The sequence below is a fragment of the Manacus vitellinus genome, unplaced genomic scaffold (assembly GCF_001715985.3).
Source record: "Manacus vitellinus isolate BGI_N305 unplaced genomic scaffold, ASM171598v3 scaffold_17_pilon, whole genome shotgun sequence".
Lineage (NCBI taxonomy): Eukaryota > Metazoa > Chordata > Aves > Passeriformes > Pipridae > Manacus > Manacus vitellinus.
In genome coordinates, this window is record NW_021939256.1 from 8,887,221 (window position 1) to 8,915,179 (window position 27,959).

A 27,959-nucleotide genomic window follows, 5' to 3' on the forward strand; every position below is an offset into this window, starting at 1 on the left:
CAAAAGGCACCTTTTTTATTTGAAATAGCTTTAAAAACTAATTAAAAAGGAGGAAGGTGGTGTTTTTCCCTATGAAGGCTTACATACCTAGCCTTTTATATCAGCTCCTACAGTCTCAGAAACCACAGTTGAAAATTCTCTCTCAGACTCTTCGTCAACCTACTTTATTTTCCAAGGTGCTGTTATAAACACATGCAGCTGTCTTTGAATAATGTATTTTCACCCTATTACATGTGCAACTCAAAAGAGCAATTACTTGTGAGTAGGTTTTTGAAGGACTAGCAGTGGAAATCGGAGCATTTTGAGTTTCTATGTGTCACTTTGACCCCCCTCCCCTCATCGTAGTCACTGAGCCTCTGGGCAGAGCAGATGCAAGAGTCCCTGTGCTACAACTTACCTTCCATAGGGTCAGAGATGCCTCGTCTGTCTACTCAGTCTCTCTCAAGTGCTGAGAAATAGCAATAAAAGAAAGACTCAGACACCAGCAAGCAGCGAAAACTACAAGACTGCTGCCTGTCCAGGCATACTAATAGGTGGCCACCTGAAAATTACATTCCATGGTGATGCATGGAATGTATTTCAGCCAAGTTAAAGGCATGTCTCATTTACTGGCCACCTTTACAGCTATGAATCCCTGGCAGGCACAGTGTTTCACGTCTTGATGCAGAGGCAATGTGAAATGCTCTCCCACATGCAGGTAGTCTTTTATTTTATTAATGTTTGCTTCTATAAATCTCATACCTCTGTGCAACGTGCTCTGCGCAAAGAGTATTTTTTAGGCAGGAACCAACTCCAAGCTGATGGCAGCAAGAAGCACCCATGTATATTTAGTGAGGATTTGTAGGGCTGGATTACTGAAAACCTTGAGAACCAGAGACACATTTTTATTTTCTTTACTCAAGATTAGGAATTAGGCTCAAACTGTGAAACAAGTCATAAAAGATCAGCTTTTTATGATCAGATCACCCAGATGGTTTAATGGCAGCTGCTTTGATGTCCACATAATGGCTTTTCAGGTACTTGGAGGACATGAGAAAAACAACCCACGACCCCCCCTTCTGACTCATTTCTCACCCAAACTCCCATGATTGGCTTCATCAACAAAACAAGAAGCAGCCCAGTCAGTGCTTTATAAAGCTTTATTGCAAGATGTGTTTACATAATGCTGTAGAGGTGAGCTTTTTAACTACTTATATCAAGAAATTTTGGACACAGGTCTGTGGTCAGTTTTCCATATTGACCCTGCATGGCACAGAAAAAAAAAAAAGTGTCATTGGATCTTTTCAGACAGTAAAGTGGGAAGAGTGGGGGGAAGAAGAGGCAGATAAAAAGAAAATCCCCCTGTTTTACACTAAATGTGACACAACTTCTGAAAGATCAATACAAACGGTAGGTGAGCTTCATGTGTAATAAAATCTTAAAAGAGTAGTTCAAGTTCTTTATGAAATAAAACAGAAACAAAAATGCAGTTTCATGGACAATTAAATTTAACATAGAACGAATTCACCTAAAATGAGAAAACAACAAACAAACCCAAAAACTCAACCAAAAGGACCTGTAGATAACATCTCCGACCATGCATGGCTTGTTTTTTAAATTACAATTCACAGAATAACACTGCTGGAGAGCCTATTTTACACTATGCTACACAGAACATGAAAAAACATGAGTAGTGACATTTACACAATTTTACAGTATTTCTCCTTTGTCTAAGAAACACGTCCTTTTCTACTTTACATTTTTTTACAATTCCCAGCTCACAAAAAAAAGGACACTATACGCGCAAAGACAGTCTTTAAAAAGGAGAAATGCACCCAATGCTACAAATGCACCTTTTCTTTCACAGAAGCCTCTGTATTAGATAATGATTAAACAAAATATATCTCTATCTGGCACTCAGTGTGAAATGGACTAATTAGAAATAATTATAATTTTTTTTTGCATAAACATAAAACTATACAATCTCTGCAACTCCTTGCATTACTTTGCTATGTAACTATTAAACTGCTTGCTAAAAACTTCTTGGGATCACATCTGAAATGCCAATTGAGGCAGTTTCTGCCCCAGTTGAAGAAGGAAGGTGGGCCTTGTATGTTGTTCAAGTGTTTGCGAGTGATCTTCCAACCATTGCCTATAATCGAACATTTTCTCTTTCAATAACACTTCAGATTGTTTTCTTTCAGAGCCTGTAAATACCTGGCAGTTTTTCCTGCAGAGAAACATAGCCCTTACAGCTTAGACAAGTGTTTCGTGCATCTCGATGCTGGAAGTACAGAGCCACCATCCCAATGTGTCACAGCCCACCCCAAATCCTCATTAGAGGACTGGAATGTGTAGTGACTGTACAGGAGTGAAAAAGAGAGACAAATATGCTCCTGCTTCTGTCTAACACCATATCTCTGGGCATCCTTTATATGGAGGCAGGCAGTGTGTACGCCTGCCTATGAGTTGAGGTGGAAGGAGGAAGGATGTGAAACTGGTGGGCTGCCACCTCCACCTCAGTGAAATCAAAGCATTGCAATAACAACAATGCACAGTGTACCTGAATCTAGACTCCTACCATCGACCAAATGGCTTCTAAAGCATTTTGGACCGCTACTTGCTGTTGTTACATCACCAGGGAGGCTGCTGCAGGACGAGTGCCTGACAAAAGGAATCATTCACTGCACCTACAGTGACATTGTGACCCTTGTGGTTGCAGTACATGTTGAAGTCCTAGTGTTGGCCAGGCTACACTTAGAGCACAGCACACCAGGGACTTAAGGTGCTGTCATGCACGATCTTGCAGGAGGCCCTTGCTGTTCACTCACATTAAGACTCTAACTCCAAATTTCTATTAAATCGGGACATTAACTCTTATCTTGATATTTGCATGTGACTTTCTATTATGCTAAAACCAAAGTCTTGTCTATCTACAAAACTGATGCCTTACTTTGCTGACGGAATCAATCACTGCAGATATTTACTATAAAAGGGGGTCAAAACAGAAAAAGAAATTTATTTTGAAAACTGCTTTTAAGGCTGCTTCCAGTGTTTATCAGAGCAAGAAAGATTCTCATCAAACCACTACTTTTTTGTTGATTTTGGATTATAGACAAGGATCTATCAAACAGAAGGGTCACACATAGCAGCCAATGGGCTATAAAACATCTAGAATCCATGAGTCTGGTGCCTGGCCTGACTGAAAGGTGAAGAGTGATGAATTTAATTTTTGTGATGGATCTTTCACTCTTCATCATGGCACACAAGCATTTCCTGGGGGTGTTTCTTCACTGTAGCCACATAACTGCTACTTAACGTTATCCCTAGGTTGGGAGTGAGGGAATACAAAGTAATTGTATATAGTCTGCTTTTGAACATCACGCAAGATGAAAGGAAATTAGGATAGCTTCCCTTTGGCAGGTATTATGTATGCTAAAGTTTACCTCAGCATCCAGATCAGGAAGACATTATGGTGGCAGACAACTGCCACGACAGATAAGTTACTGGCAGCAGGTGGGTGCTGAAATGAACACCAGCAGTGACTCAGAGCTTGGTGGAGATACAAAACTCTGGGCACTACATTTGCAGCTGACTGGTACTATGGGAAAGGGAAGAGAGGTAGTTATTATGGCTGCAAGTGTTTAAAAACAGCCTTCATGTATCTCTAAGTGAGAAACGGGAACATGTGTTACTACATCGTGTATCCAAGACTTTTATATTTGTTACAAACCAATCCATATCTCACATATGTTTTAAAGCAAGTGTTACATCCTTATGGTGGGCGCTTCTGATGATGGAGGGGCAGGTAGCAACCCAAAACCCGAAGGTTACAGTGTCATTAGACAGACAGAGAGAGGCATGCAGATATTACGAATTCCTCCATTTCATCTGGAATCCACTAGTTAGATGAAGGGGAACAAAAGTTATTCTCACAGTCAGGACATGTTGGCTGACTCTGGAGGAAACACTGCCACCTTACAGATTAGCACATAGGGCTTCAGGCCATTTTTATCAGGAACTGGAATGGAAATATTTTCTGTAGTTATTGAATTGTTACCGTGTCTGATGATCTTGTTGCAATAAACACTGAGGACAGTGGAATTAATCTGACTGTATACTACTGCATAAACACGACCAAGTTATTCTTCAATAAAAAATGGTATTGGTTTTACAGACAGAGAGCACAAATGGAAAAACAAACATAATGGAAAAATGGACAAGGAAGAATATGCTTCACATGTAGGACATTTGCATCCAGAAAATCCAAAAGAAACCATCTTTTTTTTCCCCCAAACTTATTCTAACCCTTATTATTTCCCATATTTAATGTTCTCCTTGATAAGGAGCATATAAAGTTTTGCACATTTTTGCACAATTCTTGGAAAATACATATGCCCAACTATTAGTAACTCATTAGCTATGTTATGTCTCAGAGATAGATGCTGTACTTTGTCTAAAAAACCCAAAACTTTGTTCCCTGTTATCAAGTGGTCACCAATAGCCACCTATTTTGCACATTCAGAATATTTTAATTAAAATATTCAGATTTAAAAACTTGTTTGATTTTCTCCTCCCAGTCAAACATAGGATCTCTGTCAGCATAAATGCATTTTGTTGCATTTCTGCTTCTTTTATCCCTTATCAAGTAGCACAGTTCAACATAACCATTACATTCAGGGCGTCTTCCTCTTGTTTCAGACTTCAAAGACCTCCACGAACCCCCATTACCTTCATTTCTTTGTTCTGAGCATCCTTAAGAGAGATTTTAAAAGTCCATAATGGTGAGCAGCACATAAAGATCCACTTTAAAATCCAGATGCTCGTAGGTCCTGCATACTTTGCAGTGAAATTAGTTACATGCCACTTCTGTTTCCCAACCAGCTTCCTCCTTTCCATGGCTTTCAAATACACAACATATTTTATTAATTACCCAACTACTGCCTTCTGCCTACTTGTAAAATTGGCTTTTTAACAAGTTGAGGGGAAAAAAACATTGAACTTAATGCTGTCCTTAAGAACCTTTGCTCATTAGTGACTTTTTACTCCATGGAAGATCCAAGGCATTGGCAGGTAAAGAATGAAATGTTATGATCAAGAGGGTGGGCAGCACAGATGGGATGTTCAACCACAGATCTCATTGCAGTGTTGTCAGCTACTTGGTTTTCTCATCACTTGGATGCTGTGCTCGATGCGATGTGAAAGGTGACCAAGGTTTCAAAGGTTTATTGTGTTTGGTTCAACTATCCTGAACAATCTTCAGCAATTATCCTCTCCTTACTGAGAACAGAGAAGAATATGTGAAGTACCTGACCTTGCTTGGGTGCCAGAAGCAACACAGCTATGGCATTAGGACCCCAGCATAGACTCTTATTTAATTCTATTTTCCAAGTGTGTTTTGTAGCCAAAATTGAACCCCATTACCACAACTAAACTGCAGCAGTTCCCCAGTTAACTAGCTTGAAGGAAGCCTCAGCTGTTACTGCTCTGCACACACCCCCTTAATCTTAGAGGCTAAGGCAATGGAAAGACACAATCTTGTGCATTCTTGAGGATCAAATGGCCATATACAGACTTTGGCTTAAAAAGTTCCCTTTTCTGTCATTGTTGTTTGTAGTTATCTTCAAAATACTTCAGCACTGGCTGGGGTGACTGTGTTCAATTCATCTTCACTGCTGCGTATGTCCTCCACTTAAAGGTAGATGAGTTGACAAAAGGTTCTTCAAACATGCTGAGGGCAGTTATAAAAGTCAGTTATAAAACAGTGAGATAAGGGCAAATATATTGGAGTTGTTTACTGTGGTACCCATTCCACTTGTATCAAGGATAATCACAAAAAACCAGTAAAGAACAGCAAAAACACAACAGGCTTTTTAGCAGGGCTATTTCATATTCAGTCATTAATTTGAAAAAAAAAACAAACCACCACATTATCTTGCAGCAGAGAAAAGCAGCATGAAGGGCACAGGCAAATGAACAAAACTTCTTGAACTTAGCGTCCAAATTCATTTATCGAGTACGTAAAATTGTTAACACAGATCTCTCTGAAACTGTACAAATGCACAGTACAGTCATAGCTCAACAAGAGGCAGGAATTGCATTCTCTCCTCTGTGTGCATGCTGCTATGTACAGTATGAGTGTGTATTAATACATACGAATTAAGGATCCTAAATTCTCCACTTGTATTGCAGGCCATCTCCTGCCCCACAGGGTGAATCCCACTGAACAACACTGAGTTCCTACAAAAAAGACATTCTTTTCCTCCTGTCCAGGTGGAACAGTAAGGCCCCACAGTGAAAATCGTGGTCCAGCTAGCTTCAGCAAGAGCATGATTTCACACCATGACTGTATATGTACAGATACACATACACATGTCCACACATTCATTCTGTACATATACAAAGGTACACATACATTTTTACATTCTTTGGTGGCAAAATAATAAAAAAACCCAATAAAGCACTGGGTTGCACAGACTGCACATCTTTTCTTAATGAATCTGTTTCAGAAAAATTGGGTTTGCTGTAACAGGAGTTATTTTGCCTCTTTAAGGACCATTCCTTGCATTGACAAAATGCCATACATTTACCATGACTAAAACAGGGCACAAGAAAAGCCAACGTAAACACAGCTCACATAATGACAGATAATTCAGAGAGCCCCCTCCTACTCACATCAACACACCATGAGAAGAAGAAGTCATATGCTTTCACCTACAAGCACTGAAATGCTTCTTCAGTTACTGTTGGGATGACATGCTGAGCTGTGGCACACTCTTCTTCTGCCCTGGCTGTGGGGTTTTGCTTTTTGTTGTTTATTAAAATTGAACTAACAGAGGACAGGATGTTGGGAGCAGCAGAAGAGGCTGGCAGCTCAATGTCACACTGAAGGGTTGTCAGCCTGTGTGCTTCAGATGAATGGCTCTTCTTGTTGCCACCTCTGGGATATCAAACCTGCATCTCAGAAGTGCTGATGAGGCCCAGTGCTTTGGCTTCTTCTGGTGTTAGCCCACTTTTTAGTGTCCTTCTCACTGGGCGGTCATGAATTCCAAAAGCAGGCAAAAAACCCCAAAAACAAAAAAACAAAAACACAAACACAAAAACAAACCAACAAAGAAAATGCAAACAATTAGAATTGATAATTTCACAAGACTTTCACCTGCAAAAAACCCTGTTAACATGCAAGCTCAATCAAATCAAAAGTTGCTATGTACTCAGGGACTCAAGTTCAGAAACACTGAGTAATGCCCTATGGCAAATCCATGGGAGCATCAAGAACTCAGCAACTCCAGTCAGGCAAGAAGACATTTGTCATTTGACATTTAGTCAACAAAAACTTTTAAGGAAAAATACCACAGCATTTCAAGATTTTTTTCCCTGAGATTATATCAGTTGATTTTCAGTTCATAGAAAGTATCATCTGCCCCATTATTTTATAGTTTTATAAGGACCCTTTTAAAAGTCCTTTGCAATCTTTATAGGGCTCCATTGAATTTAGCACTACTAAATCCTATGAGACCCTTTAAATGTGTGAAAAAAACCCACCCCAAAAGGTAGAAAATTAAAAACTTAACTAGTTTATAGTTGATTCAAATCATTAGAACTACTGTTTTCATACATGCACCCCTTTCTTCTGTAACATTCCCCCATATGAGCACTATTTGCGTCATATTTGTCATTAGTAGTCTGCAGCATTTTAGCTGAATTTAAATGATAAATTTAGGCCAAAATATTTTTTATTAATTTTGCATAAAGTATTCTGAATGCTAGCCCTGACATAAAAGTTTTAAAACTTGTGATTGCCTTTTTTATTCAGAAACAAGTGACTGTGTGACTGTACACACTGAGCATCAGTGTCTGGACTTTAATTCAAGATGCAAATTTAGTGTTCACTCCCCACTTTGATGATCCTCAAGTACAAAAAGCCAATTGAGAAGTTTAAGCTGCATGCAAAGCATAAACAGTGACTTAATGTTTGGAGCCCCAAAACAGTGAAGTCTGGAGGTAACTAATCTTAGAGAAACCAATTGCAAATAGTGGTCAAGGACTTCTTGCATTACTGTCATTTAGCACAATTAAGACCTCTAACTTATAGAAATATTCCGTTCATGTAACTGAAACTGGGTGGTCACACTCAAGAGTTGAGCAGGAGTGAGACAAGGGAACGGACTGGTATAGAAAACAGAGGGATAAGATAAAGGAAGAATACGGTGTAGTTGAATATTTGGTACCATGCAGGTAGAATGAATGTGGTAATATGTTTGATAGTCAAACCACTTTGATCAGTTACCAAGGTTAATCAAATGAGCTGGAAATGTCACGTGTGTAGTTGTACCTCCATTATCAAACTCTTAGTTGAAAACTGTTTTTCAAGGCCCACTCCTTTTCCTTACAGTATTTGCATGCTTATTAGACACCACCAGGAGTCTGCACAGCAGTTTTTTATGATACCCAGTTTTTCCTACCATATTCATCAGCAACATCTTCCAAGTTTACAATACTTAGCTTAAAGCACTACAGGGTTAAATGCAACTGATAAAGGTAAGATTACGAAAGACAAAAAAAGTACTACCACAAGAGAAATAAACTTCAAAAAATGCTCTGGTCTTCTTGGTGAAAAATACCCATCAAGGACTTTTGAGTCAGTCCTCATCACCGGCACCCTTTTTGACATCTCAAATTTGACATCCAAATGTCCATGATGACAAATGTTAATTTCTAGACACAAGCTGTGAAATACCTTAGGGTCTTAAGGTCTCAGTGAATCACCCAATGCTTGTTTCTGTATCAAAATAAACTATATCATGAGTGGAAGAACAAATCCAAGAAAGCTGCAGTAAAAACATTTCTGTCATATTAGAAGCAAAGATATTTCCCTCTGCAGTTCACCCGCGTAGCTGCCTGCAGCGCCATACCCTCTATAACATGCAGCCAAACATGGACCATAGCTAGCTAGGCCACTGGACAGTAGAGACATGTTAAAAAATATGCATGTAGGAGGCTACACGTTCACAGGGTGCCTGTCTAGAAAACTTCCCACTGGCGCAAAAGTGAACTGGAAAACCAAATGCAGAACAAATTTCCAAGTTTTAGACACCTCTGCAGAAGTGTCAAGCCAAATGTATTCATGACTGCCCTCACACATATCTCCAGCTCTCTCAGACCACCCTCACTCACTCGCATTTGCAAACTGAGCACAATAACCACTGTAAAATAAAGCTATTTTTTTCTTCTCAGATGGTAAGATAGGAAGAGAACAGAATTGTTATTCCTGTTTGTAAACATTTAATAGGAACTGAGGTACTCTGCTAACTCTGATTATGTACTGGACTAAGTAAAATTCCGCTCTTATTTATGACAAGATAAATCTAGAACAATCTTCTTTAGGTCAGTACAGTTACTACTGCAGAAATAACTGGGTTGAGACTGTATTTAATAACTGAAAGGGAAATGTGTGCCTCTATAACTTCCACCCAGCAAAACAGAGTTGTTTAAATTCCTTCATCAGCCTGAGTGACAGGATTACTAGTTTACTAGGAAAAGCCAAAAGGATTCACAAAAACATACAGGTCTCTTTGAAGAAAATTACATTTCTCAATTCAGAAATAATAATTAGGAGTTAAAATACCATGGTAGAACCATCCTCATGAAACAAACAAGGAATCTTCTTTACATTAGACAAGATACCTCTCTGAAACTCCAGATGCCTACCTATCAAACATACTAAAGTCTTAGACTGAGGTCCTTGTGCCTGAACCCTTTGGTGACTGAGGAAAAGAAATAGTGTATGCAGCATGTGACAAGGACAAGTGCTCTATTCTGAGTCTGCTGTATGACTCACACAACACAGGCCAACCTCAGACTTATACTTTTTGTGCTACTGCAAAACAAGTAGGAATGACAATACACAATGAGTTGCTGGGATGTACGCAGCTGTCATTAAACAATATATCCCTCAGATGATTATTCTACCTTATCTCAGCTGTCCTGTAATACAAAGAATGATAACCTGGATCTAACATATTCCAGTAACCTAAGGTTTTAAGGCCAGCAGTTAGGAGAAAACAGCTCCAAACAATGTAGGACTTTGATGGTCATAATGATACTGTCAAGAAAATAATAAATAAAAAGAAAAGATGTGAAGAATCCTTTCAGTGACAGAATAATTCCCACAAAAACTGACAGCTGCTGACTTGTATAAACTAAGTGGGTGGGGCCAAATACTGCAAAGTACAGTGGCTACTGGCAAGATTAAAGCTGTCCATCATCAACAGGCAACTGGAAGGATAACAGCTGACAGAATCATGGTCCAGACTCAAATGAGGGAATTCTTGTCCCTAAAATGCAACAGACCAGTCTGACACAGATGAATCCACTTGTAATTTGAAGTAATATGTACAGATGAAGGTTGTCTGATAAAGGGTCTCTTTATATAAAAGTTATACCTAATATGTATAAATTAGAGTACAATTACAGTACAAATTACAATTTCCTCATCTGAAGATACAATGGATGGGTGCAGTAGTATATCCATAGTAGCATAAGAACAAGCCCCACCATTCTCTGCACTGGCTTGTAGAATATGGAGGCTTGTGGGTGATGAAGGCAGGAGAAAGCTGAGTTATCTACAGGAGCAGGGAGGTGGGTAAACCTTGTCTTGACATTCTGTTAAACAGATGTCCTCAGTCATTTGTCTATTTCCTCATAAAGTGCTTGGTAGGGTTCTTCTACATTAGGTCATGAACACGGTCATCAAAACTGAATGCAGGGAGATATTTTCCTTCCATGTTTTATAGGCAACGCAAAATTGCATTTCTCAAACTAGATCTTCACTCTCCCTGCTTCACTGAACTCTGTCATGTCTCTAACTGGACTAGACATAATATCTTGGCTTGTAAAACTCTTGGCATGCTGCAGATCACATTAAACTGAGTTATGGAATGTATTTTGGAGGCAGTGACAATAAAAATAAGACTTTCAAATGACCTTTTAGGTTCTTCAAGCAATTTTTAAAACATTTGCTTAAGAAATATAACATAGAGAGAAAATAACTCTTACTCTTGTCACAAGCAAGGCCTGCTGAGATCCCATAACCAAGAAACTAAATGTTGTTTTTCTGGGGTCAGAGGATATGATATTCTTTGTTAATCATGAAATCTAGAATTTTATTTGATATTCTGGCAGAATGCAGTGTGCTTATGATGAACTCGATGAATTTGACTCTGCCTGTTGGGTCAAAATCTACACAGATACATAGCCCTCATACTACACTGGAAAAGTTTTAAAAAAGAGTAATTCCCCAAGCATAGCTTTGTTAGAAAATATAATTATCTAGGGTTTGGTTGTGTTTTCAAAGAGCAAATATAATTTCTAACTTCCTCTCTCCCTACCTTTTTTTTCTTAAGACTCAACAAACAGTAAAGATCAGTCTGCCTGGCGCCATTTATTCATGCACTTGCAATGGCTTCTGGCATGTGTGTTTACATTTGTAAGAGTTACTTGTAAAGCAGAATAGATATGACCATTCCTGCTCAAGCGGTCACAGAATGGGTGTCCTTCCTATTGCAAAGACGTGGCAGACACAGAGCTTTCCCACAGTCCCAGATGCAAAGGTAATGCAGCTGTTAGTGGCTGATTTGGAATGAAGAAAATCCACGTGTCTGTAAATTACACAGTGAGGGCAGCAGGAAGGGCAGATTACATGAGACAATACAGGCCAGCTCCATCACCTAATTTCATTTAATGTATCTTAGTTTTGTTTTGTGTTATCCACACCTCTCTTGCACATGTAGTCTATGTTCTCATATATTTGCATTTAACATATTCTCTTGGACTTTACTCCAATGAGTCCAGAATGGCAATTTGCAACTCAAAAGTTCAATCCAGACAATCTTGCTCACATTTTCTTATTTTAATCCTTTTCTGTCTTTGCATTTTTATGCCACTGATTATATAAGTTATACTTATGTTTAATTATGCATATATCATTGCTGAATATGAGTAGGCTTAAATGCTCAATAGAAATCCTAAAACATTGTGTGTAGAGATTTTCTTCTGGGGATTTGTAGGTGAATTTTTGGACTAAATCACACACTTCTCTGAAGAATTACAGAAAACTGAAATGTGGTCTCTGTCTGGGTCAGCCACATAGAAAGCTCACGGAAACAACACATTATTATGTATTACTACTGCCCTGCAGCTTTGCTTTGAGTCCTGTCAGCACTTCATAGATGGTACAAGTCTCTCCTAACAAGAAATTCTGTAGTTCACAACCACCTCTGGGTGTAACTTATGGTGGCTGTGACATAAAGAGGAGTCTAGCAGTGGAAAATGACAAACTGGCACTTCATAAGGAAAGCCTTACTTGTTTTTCATCTCTAGGTGGTTTATGTTATAGGGAACAAAATATAACATTGCTTTAGAGAACCTGGGTTGCATGAAGAGCATACGCATTTTCAAAGTAATATTTAATATGTAGTTGAAACTGTTAAAGTTTCCAACTTTATGTATTTCACAGATCATCATTTACATGATCCCAATAGTAGAGCAGAAAAGAAGATTTAACTCTGTCCTTGAAAGTCGTCTGTGACAAAACCCCCTTAATTTTCAGGACTTATGTGAATTCCACTATAAAGACTTACTATTAAAAGCAATCTTGCTGCCACCTCTCTCATCATTCCTCCCACTTAACTTCACCAGTCAGAAACGATTCCACTATTAATAGGAAAAGCATCAAGAGCATAAAGCTCACCAAGAACTGAATCTCCATGTAAGCACTATATACTGTTTTCAAGACCAGACTAAATATTAACAATGCACAAGTCAAAAAAAGGCAGGAGATGGGATAAAAAAAATAAACTAAGTGTTTTAGGCCTGCAATCTTTACATTGCATTTGGAATTTTAAAATGACCCACTAGAAGGGTAGATCAGAACACGGCGATGTCTCTTGGAGAGTGACTTGGAAGAGGAGTGTGATTGTGACCAAGTTTGACCACTCAGGATCTGTGGAATGCAAATTAATTATCCCCATTAGGAATCCATGCTGGGGAATAAAACAGTAAAAGGTAGCATCTCTACAAACCTATCAGATTAAAAATAACTGTGATCAAAACAATCTTGTAATTACATTAATTGGCTGACGTTATTCTGCCTAGAGAAAGCCATATATATACATACACATATTATTTCTTGGACATAGTGCTGGGGGCAAGATAAATGCAAAATAGCTTTGTGTGAAACATTTTTGTTCATCTTCTAAGGGAGACTTTCCTCCAAACACTTCTGACAGTCACGTCCACGCAAATCCCTGCCTTTCAAACCCCTTCTGCTAATCTACTTGGTGGCAGCAGAGGGCTCTCTTTGGCAGCTGTGGTAGCTCCAGGCTGTTCCTGAAAGTCACAGGAGATCGCTTCTGTTACTGCACTTCTTTTGTAAGGCAGCCTGCATAGCCGCCTTGTACTTGCCTGCCTTTTCTCGTTCTCAGATGAAGTGCTTTGCATAAGAACTCTGCGATTTTGTCAGCCAGATACTCACTGCTGCTGAGTTCTTACTTGGATGCTGAGAATCATCAGCTTTCAGGAAGGAAGGATAATGTAAATGAGTAAATTTCTGACCAGAGATAAACTTGAAAGTCACTTTAATATAGAAAGAAAGCAAACAAAATACATATCCTATCAATTTTGGACTAACGGTGTGCAACTCAACCATACAATTTTTTTTTAATACTTAAAACTTAGATATCCTAATTTTGGGAATGAATCCTGTGTCAAGAATTCAAAAGCCTTTACCTTTAAAATATGTCCATTAAAATGAAAACAGAGGGTAACAAAGATGAACTCACTGATGCAGTGAATGGCAAACTGGCAAAAGTGAAACCAACAATTTGTATGTCTTGTAAGATGCAAACAAATGAAGTTAGTTTTTTCTACAGAACTACGTTTGAAAAAGTGCCTAAACTGTATACCATAACAGAAGTATTTATATAGAAATGTCAGTGCCAATATTCTGTGACCTGTGAACATGAACAGCTTTATTTCCTACATATAATACTGACCTCACCTGCTCTTTATCAGCTGCTCATCTCCTGCTAGTTTTTCCCATATTACCTTCAGCATGCCCTTTCCTGAAATTAAGAAAAGTGCCATCTGGCCAAGAAAAGATGGCCAGACAAATTCCAGCACTTGTAAGTTCTTGTCTAGAAGCCCATGGGAAGCTGCATTTGGTTCTCCCAGTGTCAGAAACACAGCACAAGGAGATGCCAATGGTCTACCTATGCTGTAAAATCCTGCTGGGACACAGGCTTCACCTGGACAGTCCCATGAGGTGACAGCCACTCTAAAATAACTAGGACTACCCACTATAGCAGCAGTTTTCTCCTTGTTCCTAAACCCCTGTGCTTGGGTAATGTAACATACATATACATGTGACTGTCTGAGTAGCATTCATCTTTCTCTTCTCCCTGTAAACTAAAATAAACAGGGATAAAAGATACGTATTTTTTGTAAACATTGCATATTTCATTCTGACTTTCCAGATCAATGCAATGACTTCTCATCCTTTTTTCAGTTGCTGTATTCAAACAGTTCTGTGCAGTTTTGAGCAAATACTAAAATCCACAGTATCTCTAACACTAGTACTGGAATGCAATGTAAATTTAAGGAATGACTTATTGGTACAAGCTGGGTTAATTTTATATCTGACTTTATTTATTTAAAAAAAAAGGTATTTCAATCAGAAAGTTTGAGCTAAGAGCCCCAGAAGAAATAATTTCTATCAGAATAAAACTCATTCTAGAAATGACTTACAGATTCCTCTAAAATAGTAACTGGAAAATGAATATAAGCCTCTTTTACAAGCAATTTTTCAAACTAGATTTTTAAACCAACCTTTTAAAAAACCTTTTGTTTTGAAGGCTACATGATGTAGAACTGTACAGGATGATTGCAAGTATCCTTTATGGTGTCGGGACCAGGCAAACACTCTTGAACAAACCTTTAGGTATGAAAGATACAGTTTGAAACTCATGGAGACTGCCAACAAAATATCTAGGCATTATACATTTGAACACTCAAAAAGCAGAATGTCTACCCCTGTCTGTCAAGATCAGATATCTTAAAAGAAAGCTATAACCTCTCCCCCAAAACAAACATAGTAAAGCAGAAACTGAACACTTATAAATAAATGTGTACCAACTTAGAAATGGTACTAATATCAACAATCACAATTATATATGTCTATATGTCATCAATTACAATGGACAAAACTGAAAATATGCAACCAGCTATTCAGCCTCATACTTTAAATACATACACTGATTTACAGCTATCAAAACTCAAGATAAGTGCTATGGGTTATGCAACTAATAGCTTAGTGGCTAATGGTTATGCCACATAATAGCTGGTATGGTGGTATTTGGTCAAAGGTTGGACTTCATGAACTTGGAGGTCTTTTTCAACATGAATGATTCTATGCTTCTACGATTCTATCCTCTCCTGTTTGTTCTCCAATAGCTGTTGATGTTGGCCTCTGGCACAGGTGAGATACAGGACTACACAGACCTCACCCTGCTCAGGTACATCAATTTCTACAGCTCACTGTAGTCAACTGCATTTATTAGTCATTCATTACCTATTATTAGTAATTTTAATTTATTGTTAGTGTTTTTATTTATTGTAGATCATGGTGTTTAGTTCTCCAATTTTTGCAAAGATCTTGCCATCCTAAGGATGAAAGAATGTATTACTAAAAAGGCATCCAAGACACCAGCTATCTTGGTATCTAATAGAGATAACCTTCCAGCTGCCATGCTTTGCCTCACATTCTGTTTTCATTCAATAATTACATTTTTATTAACTGGGTATTGACCTTCTGAAGGCTTAGTGCTTTGTGTAAGAACAAACAGACTTTGATACAGAAAACCATCAGTGATACACTTACTTTTTCTAAACACAAAGAGTAGTTCCTAAATATGCATCACTCACTAAATTACTCTGCACCCTCCTCTAACCCCTGATAGGATCCAGCTACTAAAATCCTAAATAATTAATTGCAAATTCTAAGTGAAGTTGCTTGCCTTTAAAGCATTTTATATAGATTTACTTTTTGTAAAGTTTTCATTTTTTAAAAGTATAATTTCCATTAACTCCTGCTTTTAGTCAGGCTATAAATACCAGAATAGTCTCCCTCCTGGTATTTTGGCACTTCAGTATCTTTTCAAAGCCAGAAAAAGTAAGTGGAGAGACACAGAAATGAAAAATAATGAAAACCAAAGAAAATAAGAAGAAAAAGTTAAATAAAGTGCCCTAAATAAAGTGCCTAAATAAAGTGCCTAAATAAAGTGCTCAACAAAAAATGCACACCTTTGGATTCAAGTATCTCCCATATAGTATTTTGTTTGCTTACAAACATGTTTATTCCAAATCAGCACTGCATGTGTTACCAAAACTTGTCTAAAGCTGGTCTTCACGCCTGGTCCTTTGGCAGAGCTCTTTCCCACGTTTTGGCACCTGATGATAGCATGCTGATTCCTATTTCATTTTTACTGAAGGTGAAATTTAGTATGAAATACTCGACCTTGGATGTTCCGTAGTCAAATTTAATCCACTGACCCTGAGTTTATTTGTCCAAAATGCAGATAAACTCGACTCAATTCCTATCTCCTCCATGGTCCACTTGTGTAAGTCTGATGCAAGATTACTTGGGTGGTGCTTCAGATCCATTTCTGCATAACGACTGCAAGAATTTTTTACTCCCTGCAAGCTATCATGCAAATAAATCAATAAATCCTTATGAGATGTTTCCATATCTCAAGGGTCTGTCACAGGGTATATTATTAGGCTAACAGGTGATTTCAAAGTCTGATAAAAGAACAAGGCATTATCATGTCTCTCCTCTCTCTTTTTTAAATATCACAAATAAGTTTGATCAAGTTATCTCCCTCGAATATTAGATTAAACTGATATTAGATTAAATTAGATTCAATTATTATCTGTTCCAAACCCACTTCTCTAACTGAAATCTAAAGCAGATTTTCAATTCTAATAAAATCTAGGAGAAATAAGAGTGCACACACATACAGACACTCTGAGATGAAAGCATGAGTGGGAAAATGAGTCTCTTGCTCTGCGACCTCCCCATGCAGTGTCACCAGCAGCATCCAATAAAACCATCACTGTGCTACTCACCATCAAAAATCAGTCACACCCGGGTCTTACATTACAGTTTACCATTCCGAGTCAGATGAAGATGTAGATGCAAACAGCGCTGCCTAGTCAAGCCATCTTTAAAGAGCTCTTTCCTTGATGCAGTTACCTGCTTGCTAGAAAGCCTGAGTCGGGATCCCCACTTTTTGACCACTGCCTTGACTTTAGGGAGCCCGAAGATGCACTTTCAAGCATGAATGTTGCTAATAATAACAATTCATAAAGAAGAAGGAAAATACTTGTACGATCATGTTTTAGCCTTAATGTAATTACTAGTCAGCTGGTCTAGTTTTACTACCCTGTGGCTTAATCAGCATTTGAATCAGATAATGAATCCTTAGGACTGTTGAATCCTCTGTCCTTTTTCAGAGCCTTGCTATGGCCATTCACAGAGGTCAGAAAATAAGCCTGTTTGGCTCAACATTCCCAAGTGTTGCTCTGCGTATGCCAGAATTACTGAAAATATCTTCCATATGCTTATTCATGTTTATTTAACTGAAGTATGATTTTTCATAGTGCTGATTCATAGGAATTGTATCATTCTCCTGAGACAGACCCATCCAGTTCAATGAGATCCACACAGAGATGGCACCTCAGCAAGAGTCTAAACCTGAGAAGACTGATTTTCAGTTAAGGGATGGATATTTAAATAAATAGCCAGGACAAATAAGAAAACAGCATTATCTTCCTATTTTCATAGAATATTCTGAGTCGGAAGGCACTCATCAGGACCATTGAGTCCAACTCCTGGCTCTGCACAGGACCAACCCCAAGAATCACACCATGTGCCTGAGAGCATCATCCAAACGCTTCTTGAACTCTGGCAGCCTTGGTGCTGTGACCCTGGGGAGCCTGTTCTAGTGCTCAGCCACCCTCTGGGTGAAAAACCTTTTCCTGATATCTAACCTAAAGCTCCCCTGACTCTAACTTCATGTTATTTCCTCGAGTCCTGTTGCTGGTCATGAGAGTGAAGAGATCAGTACCTGTCCCTCTGCTTCCTCTCAAGAGGATATTGAAGACTACAGTAAGTTCTCCCCTTAGTCTCCTCCAGGTTGAACAACCCAAGTGACCTCAGCTGCTCCTCATAAGGCTTCCCCTCTAGATTCTTCACCATCCTCGCGGCCCTCCTTTGGATGCTCTCTAATAGCTTAATATCTTTCTTATACTGTGGTGCCCAAAACTGCACACGAAATTAAAGGTGAGGCTGCACCAGTCAGAGCAGAGCAGGACAATCCCCTCCCTTGACCAGCTGGTGATGCTTTGCCTGATGCCCCCCAGGGCACGTTTGGCCCTCCTGGCTGCCAGGGCACTGCTGACTCACATTCAAGTTGCAGTCAACCAGGACCCTCAGGTCTCCTTCTGCAGCACTGCTCTCCAGCCTCTCATTCCCTAGTCTGTATGCACCCAGGGTTGCCCCGTCCCAGGTGCAGAATCCAGAACTTTCCCTTGTTGAATTTCACATGGTTGGTGTTGCCCAGTCCTCTAATTTGTCAAGGTTTCTCTGCAGGGCCTCTCTGACCTTGAGGGAGTTGACAGCTCCTCCCAGTTTTGTGTCGTCTGCAAACTCACTTAGTATCCCTTCCAGTCCTGCATCCAAGTCATTTATGAAGATGTGGAAGAGCACAGAGCTGAGGATGGAGCTCTGTGGAATCCCACTAGTGATCAGTCACCAGTCTGATGTTATCCCATTCACTATAACTCTTTGTGTCTGACCTGTGAGCCAGTTGCTCACCCATATTTTCTCTTATGGAGTTTTGGGGGGGCTCTTTAATTAAATGTACTTAAGTAAAATTTGTATTTTATGAATGATACTGCTTTACTGGTCTTTATGTGTCTTCTGTTGCCTCAAAGCTGCTGTGGCTCTAAGACTTATCTTTTGTCTCTCCCATTTTGAAACAATTGCCACAATTGGCTGGTTCATCACGGTGTGAAACTCTCATTTAGTAACATGACTTTCTAAGAAGCATTATTGTTTATAAAATTTCTTCTCTTACCTCACTTCTTGTAATCTTCACAGGAAACTCTCCTTATCTACCTTATATTAATATTTTTTTAATGCAGCTCTCTGTACTAAATAACATTCTTTCTTGACTGATTTTTGAAATCTCGGTGGTGTCTTATACAGAGGGTTTAATTTTTATTTCCCCAAATCTACTGGTGCAATGCCTGTAATATTGTTTTGTAAGCTCCTAGAAATTAACTTCAGCAGTTGGATTAACTGAAATTTGGACTACCAAATAGAGTGATACTTAAAACTTCCTTATCCCAACTTTCCCTTGCACTCATTGTTTGTTATGGCACCATTTGTGAAGGCTATCCTAACCTTGTAGGAGAACCAGGCAATCCTAATTATTTTATTTTTTATTTCTTTGTTAAGTTGAACAGATCCCCATAACATTATTAAAAACCTTCAACTTTCAACTTTAAACCAGCAGAAGCTTCCCATTGTGACTGGTCTTGAAGCTGTCTTTGAATGATTATCTTGAGGGGGTGATAGAGCATTTCAGTTTCTGTGGCTTAATGAGTGCTGTGGTTTTCTGATGAACAAGTACAACTGTAATGTTTTCTCATATATAATGCCACTCCACTGCATCTGGTAGGCAGGTAACTGAACACCTGTCATAAGGCAGTGACTTCCAGTTGGTTACTGTACTTCTAATTGCCAAATTTTATCCTTAAAAGCTTCCACTGTGTAAAGGTCTAACACAGACTTAACTTCTCTCTCTTCAGATCATCACAGGAACTCAGTTGTTATGCACTTAGCATATTCCTTAGACTTCTGTAATCCACTTCAGCTCCCACTGAACAAATTCCTTCCTACCAGGTCTCAGTGAGCTTCAGTCATATCATGACTTATCAGTGACCTTCCTATCTCCAACCAGCACATACATATGTTTCCATTTATCTTTTGTTGGATGACTCACTGACTTATTCCTCCTTCCATTTTACAGTTCTGCTGCTTTCTCTGAGCTTTCAAACTCTTTTACCTCATTACAACCTAACTAAGCTCTCTGCATACCAGATATGTTCATACTTCTCAACAAACACAAAAGGTAAAATGGTTCAAATGAACATGTCAAAATGTCTCATTTTCCCATTACAAGTACTTCCTGAATTGAACATAACTTTTTCCATATTCCTGTTTCTGCTTTCCCCTATAAATGACCTGAGTTGTTTTTTTTTTTTACTTCACATTTTTCTGTGTTCCTTAATGCAAAAAAATCCCTTGCCAGTGAGAACCTTCTGCCTGAATCACAGGAAATGTTTACAGTGCAATTGCATATAAATCTTTTGGGTTTCTGATTTTGCTAAAAGCATATCTCAGTTCATGTTCACTAAAATCTTTGCTGAACGCTAAGTAAGCCTGACAAGATTTCCAGTTCTGCACTGAAAGCAGTGAGACATATGCAACCTGATGCACAGAGAAAATCATTCCTTTCAAGTGAATTTCTCTTTGATGTCCATGAACAGATTGAATACCAGGCTCATGGCAAAAGCCAACAGATGTGCATGGGAGCCTGAAGATTGAAGGTGGTGAATCAAACCCATCAGAAAGTAGGGTCTCTTTGCTCTGCAGACAATAAATATCATAGTGTTTGCTAATCTAAATCATTAAGGTATGCCTAAAAATCCACTTTCTAAAATGTTTGTGTTTCTACCTGAAATATCTTCTGCTCATTTATTAACTCACATCATGCATTAACAAGGGCTGATCTCTGTTCATTTCCTGGAGATGCCTCCTGAGTGGAGGTGCCACTCAGTGCACCTGAGTGTATTTTAAAGCTAATCTACTTCATTAGTTCATCATCCAGGTATACTGACTATCTATCTGAGTGAAATAGTTAAGATATTCTCTTTCCACACGTCTGCACATGTCAGCTGAAAGGGACAGTAAACTACTGAACTTTATATTTGTTTTGAAACTGCCTTTTAATCCACTTTAGAGTCTCATCCAGATCTTGAAGAAAAAACAAGCAAAAGAGCTGGATTGTATCATGATTAATTACAATGGAAATCAGTCCCAGCCTAAACATTTACTGAATGTTTAACCTCTGTTAATGTTTTTACTGAATATAAAAGAAAGTTCCATTGAAAAATATATAGTATTTTAATCATAATTATCCTGTTTTGTTTTCCCTTCAGCAAGTGCTTCCTTGGGAAAAAAGTACTTTTGATATGTGTGTGCATGAAGATAGTGTTGCTAACAGAGGAAATATCTTATCATGGGATACACCACAGAAATAGGCAGACATACAGGAGGTTTATTTCATATGCACAAGCCAACTGGGGCAGTCAGCACGTGCAGAACACCAGAACTGTGTAGGGAAGTGGGTAGCAGCAGAAGGTGATGCCACAAAGAGGTAAGGCACAGTGTATGACGGAAAGTAAGACAGACAATCCAGTGTCAGCTCATTTTCTTTGCTTAGAGACTGGCTCATCTAACCATAGTGTCTATTTTGCCTTTGCTCTTGGCACATGCAGAAGTTCCTTTCTTAGCATGTTGGGGAAAGTGAATATGCTTTCAGCACATGCTAGTTTATAGCAATACCAAATGTTGTTGAGCACCCATTATGTTAGAACAGTTCCACAAAGAAGAAAATCTGTGTCATTTTTCACTCACTGTTGTTGACTCCTCTTTGTCCTAACTTCCCAGAAATGCTAAAAAGATGGATGGAAAGGTAGTCAAAAAGCCACATACGGTGAATGATATTAAACACTAAATCTTACGATTTTTGGATACTTATCCTTCTCATAGTAATTACAGTAGTCTCTGCACATGAGGGGAAAAAAACAACAAACCAGAAAGTTCATCACCTCTTACACATTGTATTTACTAAAGCACGAAACCAAATTCCTCAAACTTGGGTGCTGCAGCTCAGCCCCACGGTCACACTACATCATTGAAAGACCACCTTATAAATGTGCTACCTTTTCTTCCCAGTGGAAGTTAAACTCCTCTATAACCACTTTGCAGCCAAGCAGCAGTAGACATTTTGTTTTCAGGGCTGCGGAAAGATAGTACACAGCACGAGAGAGAAAGATTTTAAAAGGTGAAATATCTCAAGCTACTTTTTGCTTTATGAATAAATTCAGCTACAGATAGAGCTATTAATCTTTATGCCAGTTCACCAAAAGTTATAGCATTTTAAGCAGTCTCCATTTGAGGTCCTGACCTAACTTCTCTAGTTACACGTAAGTACTGTCATCAGCTCTGAGGTACCATAAACCATTCTTCTCTTACTGCTAAGGACATTTCAAGTTCTGTAGAAGACTGAGCCATCCACTGCACACAACATTGTTTAAACAGTAGTAAAAGGAACACAAGCCAATCATAAGTACACACTCAAGCAACTATGGGCTACCAATGCACGTCTGCCTATTAAGGCCTGGTTCCTACACCGATATACATAAATATTTGCACGTTTGCTTATTTTGAGAAATTTAATAGCCATATACTCACACGACTTCCTATTTGCTCGTGACCGCTTCCTCTCTCTAGGCACCGCTCGCTGGCTTGGCACTTGGGTGGCGGACTTTACAATGCGATCCATGATCTCATCCGCTGCGTCATCTGTTGCGTTTGGTGAATCGTCATTGCCAGCGTTCCATGAACCGATACGGCCTGGAAAAGTCCAGCAAGTGAATTAAAGGGAAAAGAAGAGAGAAAGTCTCTTGAGTCACTTTGGTTTTGTAATTGGGTTTTTTGGGAAATTGCAGCAGGCAGCTCAGTCATCACAACTTCAATTTGACCAAAGAAGACTTTTCCTAATGAAGAATATTTCTAAATAATACCCTAGACTCTTTGCTGTATCAGCAGAGAACCAAGAGCTCAAAAGCAATTATAATGTGTATATATATATATATATATTTTATATTCCTTTCAGCCTCAGAGTCTTGCTCTTGACCATACAACTGGCAAATGTCTGCTAGAGGCTGCCTATAAGCCAAGGATGACTAGTGTGTTTCCCTCTCCCCTTGTTATGCAGATACTAGAAGACAGGGCACATGTTAGGGATTGAGGCAAATCAGAAACACAGGTCCTTTGTACCAAAAGAGAGACAGAATAAATTTACAAGCATTTGTATCCCAACCTAGTGCAAAGGAGACATGAAAAGGCCACGAAGTGTTGTTTGACATGTCTCATTGTCCCTTTCACAACGAAGAATTCACCTTCGCATCACAAAGCTGTATGTGTTCTGGCGCAACTGCATTTGCTCTGTTATGAGCAGAAAAGGAAGAGCTGTTGGCAAGTTGAAAAGCTAAATAAGCAATTTTGGTTAAAACCACAAACAAACAAGTGAGCCATGTTTCCAAATCCAAGGCTCTGGCACTCCTTACTCCACAAAGCTCTGCATGACGCATCTTTGGGTTACTCCACTACTGACTGCTGTTCTGTGTGCTTTTTGTTTTCAAAGAATTTGAAGGCTAGTGTGCTGTTTGAACACTGACAGTGAGCTTTGCAAAAGCATGGGTGTAATAGAATTGCCAAAAATCACTAACAAGGCCAATCTATATCACATCCCTGAAGTCAATAAACAACAGCTTTGATTAGGCCTTTGCTCTGCTGCTTGTCTCCCGGCTTTTGTCAGAAGTAGTTGTATTACAATAGCGCTCCTGACAAGCTTCTGTCTGGCTCACCCATCTTCTGCCTCTGCTGCTCTTCAGGGGAATACAAACAGACTCTCACAATCGGGACACATGGCTCGTTAGCATTCAATGGATTATTTCAGCTGTTCAGCTTGTTGCAGTGCAGCTTGAAGTATTTCATCTTTGTACTTCAGTTAGCTGACTCCCTTCTTAAATTGGGGCTGTGAAACCTCTAAATTAGACAGGATCATGGTTTCAAGCCTAAATAAACTACACACACAGAAACTTAGTGGTGGATGCTCTGGATGTGCAGTCAAACCAAAAAAGAGTCAGGAAAGTGTAAGATATCCAGATGTGAGGGAGAAAAAATACCTAAGTAGGAAACTGAAGACTTGAATTTTGGTGCATCACCTTCACTCCAAAACCATCTTCCGTGGATTGCAGGTATGGAAGAAGTGAGGAGAAGACAAAAGAAAATACCCACTTCTTTGCAGTTTCAGAGGGTAGTGGTTAAAAGATTCACCATCTTTTTCCTATCCATTTTCCTCTACCCAATCATTCATTTTATAAAATGCTGCAAGGTCTTTTAGATTCAATTTGAATTGCTACTTTCTATCTGCTTCTATTGAAACTAAAAAGAAAGTCACATCATGGATTCCCCGGATGCCCCATTTTACTTTCATGATGAGAACAAGAATAAAAATTGGGGTTCTAGAGGGCAGTCACGATCATGGTGTGGGGAGAGGTGGGAATTTCTGCAGGCTTGGACTCCTAATGCCCCCAGGCACTACTCTGGCTGTGATCCATGTGTTAAAACTTCACGCAAATTCTTTTACATCCTCGTGCCCCAAATTGCCACTTCCAGCATGAAAACACCCTGGGGTGTTCTCCTTCCCCTTTGACCTTTTCTACCATAAGTGCTATGCATGGGGTCCATGACTCATGTTTGGGCCACCGTGTGGCTACTGCATTGCAAAAATCACAGAATCACAGAAAATATTCTGAGTTGGAAGGGACTCACAAGGATCATTAAGTCCAACTCTTAAGTGATCGGCCCATAGGGGGATCAAAACTACAACCTTGGTGTTATCAGCACCATGCTCCACTCAGGAAACTTGCTGGCACTTACCTCGGCTGGCCCGGCTGCGAGTGCGGACCCCGAGCGCCATGGTGCTTTCCCCGCCAACGGAGGAGGTCTTCAGCACAGCCTTCATGTTCTCGTGCTCAGCAGCGTCCTCGGCGTACTGCAGCCCCTGCGGCTGGCTCTGGCATGGGGGTGAGCTGCTGGAGAACTTGCCAGACTGTGGGAGGAAACGGATTTGTTGTTTCAACTGAAAACAGCATGGAGAATAGGCCAGAGTCTTGACTGTGAATCGCAAGGAGAAAAGTGCCCTCCAAGGTTTGGTTTGGAGTGCAGCTATTCCCAGAAGAGCCCAGCAACAGTTGCTCCTCTCCCAGAAGCATGTACCCTGACCAGAAATAAATCCAAAACAGGGTGACAGCAGGGAGCAGACACAATCGGAGTCAAAACAGATGCATTAGCTTGAGCTTTGTCCTTATGTCTGAGAGTAAAAGGTACAAGGCAAGGACTTGCTTTGAAACCTTCAATCCAGAGCGATCTGGGGTCAGGCATGATGCCGAGGGGGACAGCATGAAACCCAACACAAACAAGAAATTGCTTTTTTTTCTGTACAACTTTCAGTAACAGGGCAAAATGGGGACAGTGGTCTAGAAAGAGACACCTTTTCCTCTCTGCCTCTCTGCCTTGCTGCACAGAAAATTCTCAAACTGCTCTAAAGCACAATTATCTACAAGTAACCTTAAAATACATTACCAGTAACCCTGAAAAAATCTCTGGTCCCAAACACCCAGCCAAATTATTTCACGGTCAAAACACAAAAATTGCAGTCAGCAGTTAGAAGAACAAACAAAACCTTACAAGAGAATGAGGGATCTGCCCTCTGCTTCCCTGTCACCACAACTACATGAAGAACAACAGCAGCTACATTAGCTGGGCATGCACAGTGTGGGGAAGCAGCAGCCCCACCAGTTACTGAAAGCAACCATCTAGGAATGGATGAGAACAGCAGTAATGGGTACTTTCTAAGGAGAAGACCTTGCATTACTAGGTTGCTCTCCCTTCTCAGACTGCCTACAAAGGGCTGTGATGGTGGTATTCACCACTATGCTCTTCTACAGAAAGGTCAGAGTGCATTTAAAATACAGTCCTGGCTGCAGAAAATACCAACTCGTTGACAACAAACAGGCATCAACAGATAACAACACCCCTCGGTACTCTCAGTTGTATCAGCCTAGCATCAGACACTGAAATACATTTTCTTTCTCCTTTTAATCTTTCTTACTCTGACTGATTCAGCACAGATGAAAGGAAAAGTGCTGCATTCTCTTCCTCCTTTGTGTAATAAACAACATTAATTATTCACTTGGTGGTATCAAGCCAGTCAGTTAAAGGGATGCAAACCTGCAAAGCCTTTCTGTCAGAGAATGGCAAATTGGAAGAAAAGACTGGGCCCTGCTTTCAGAGCTTTGATCAAGTCCCCAGGGCTGTCAAGGTTGCAAATTGAAAGTGTTTAATCTGGAAATTGATGATAGTATGATTCTATTTTAACATAGCAACTTTTTGGGGTAAGGTAGCAAGTTAACTGAGTAGCAAAACAATAATCCCTACAAGGCACTGAGCTAAATATACCAGCATGAGACCTATTTTGATGGTGCAAAGTTTGTTTTCTTATTAAAATATTAGCTTGCAATATTTTGATGTGAAAGTATGCAAGTGCTAGAGTTTCACATGTGAAATTAAAAGACAGAAAAACATTACAGAGAAACTTCTATGAAAGTGCATGCCGTTTTTGCATTAAGACTACTCTCTCATACAAAGTGGGTTGTAAAGACAATCAATACCATCTCAGAAAAAACCCCAAGGATAAAGCCTTCACATAACTGTTAGTTACTATTCACACAGGTTAGTTAAATGTTGGCATAAACAGGCTAATTCATGTAATTTTCTTTCTGTGTCTCAAGCTATACAGCACAAATCATCACTGGGGGTGAAGCTCTGGAGCCAGAAGTTATATTTTATTCCTTAATTTTCAGATGTTGCCATAAATTACTGCCCAAACCCCAGCTTCTTGAGCAAATGATCACCACTGTGAAACAGTAAGCAATAAGCCACATTGTTTATGTTCAGCAATTGAAGAAAGCTCTAATGCTGAACATCAAATGCACTGCACAGTAGACGCTCCTCAATCCAATAAACTTTTTTATTATGAATATAGCTAGAACATTATAGTTCTTAAATTATTTATTCACTCATTAATTTTTGACATCACCTTCAGAAGCACTTCATGATAGATACACGGCTCACCTCTAGGATGGCTGAAGTGTCTCATTCTCAATTTGTACATCAAAGAAAACAATACAATTTGCTTAACATCCCTATATCCTATTGTTTTTGAACACTTTATAAAATAATACCATGTGGGATTACACATTTTAGTAATGAGTATGAAATTTTCCTGATAATCCATAGCCCAAGGTAATTTATGATCCCCATAACATTTGGATCACTGATGTTTTGGGTGATGAGGATACTTTCCAGTTTAATGAAGAGACATTAAGGAAATGAAATGAGGAAACTTAAAATTATTAAGGCCTCAGATCAGGATATCCTTATTCCAGAGGAAAGGTATGCATATGGTTAAAGCTGACTGTAAAAATGCATTCCTGTTATTGAGACAAAAAGGTATGAGAAAAATGTCATGGTTCATAGTTCCAGCTGAGCAGATGGAGTTGAGCAATCCATACTATCTGAGTTAGAAATTAGATGTCACAGCACACAGGAGACATGGGATGACATGCTCTTTCAGAGAACCATACCTCAGCATCCTCCTCTTCATCAGTCTGGCACCGGAAACAAAGGACAGGGTGGAGAAGGACAAACAGCAAGATTTAGGAAAGACAGCATGGTCAAACCACAACAGAGTAAGAGGTAACCATGGTACTGTTTATGCAATAGGAGGACATAAAAATAGAAAACAAATATGGATTTCATTCTTTAGACAAACAGCTTGCTCCATTTTGTTTTTTTAGCTAATTGTACGTAGAGGAGTCTGTCACTGTCAGTAGGGTATGCAAAAATTTCCTGATTTTTCTTAGAGAAATTATGAACT

General features: G+C 39.3%; 1 protein-coding gene across 1 annotated transcript in view; it reads right to left on the bottom strand.

Moving 5' to 3' along the window:
- Positions 1 to 1,125: 1,125 nt before the first annotated feature.
- The window catches only part of FHOD3 (formin homology 2 domain containing 3), a 347,160-nt gene continuing 320,326 nt past the window's right edge, over positions 1,126 to 27,959 (bottom strand). The window contains exons 27-30 of the mRNA XM_029958902.1: positions 27,667 to 27,690; positions 24,899 to 25,070; positions 22,643 to 22,804; positions 1,126 to 7,010 (exon numbers count right to left, since the gene is read on the bottom strand). Coding sequence (XP_029814762.1) covers positions 6,928 to 7,010; positions 22,643 to 22,804; positions 24,899 to 25,070; positions 27,667 to 27,690 — 441 coding nt within the window. The 3' untranslated portion in view covers positions 1,126 to 6,927. The remainder of the gene's footprint in view (positions 7,011 to 22,642; positions 22,805 to 24,898; positions 25,071 to 27,666; positions 27,691 to 27,959) is intronic.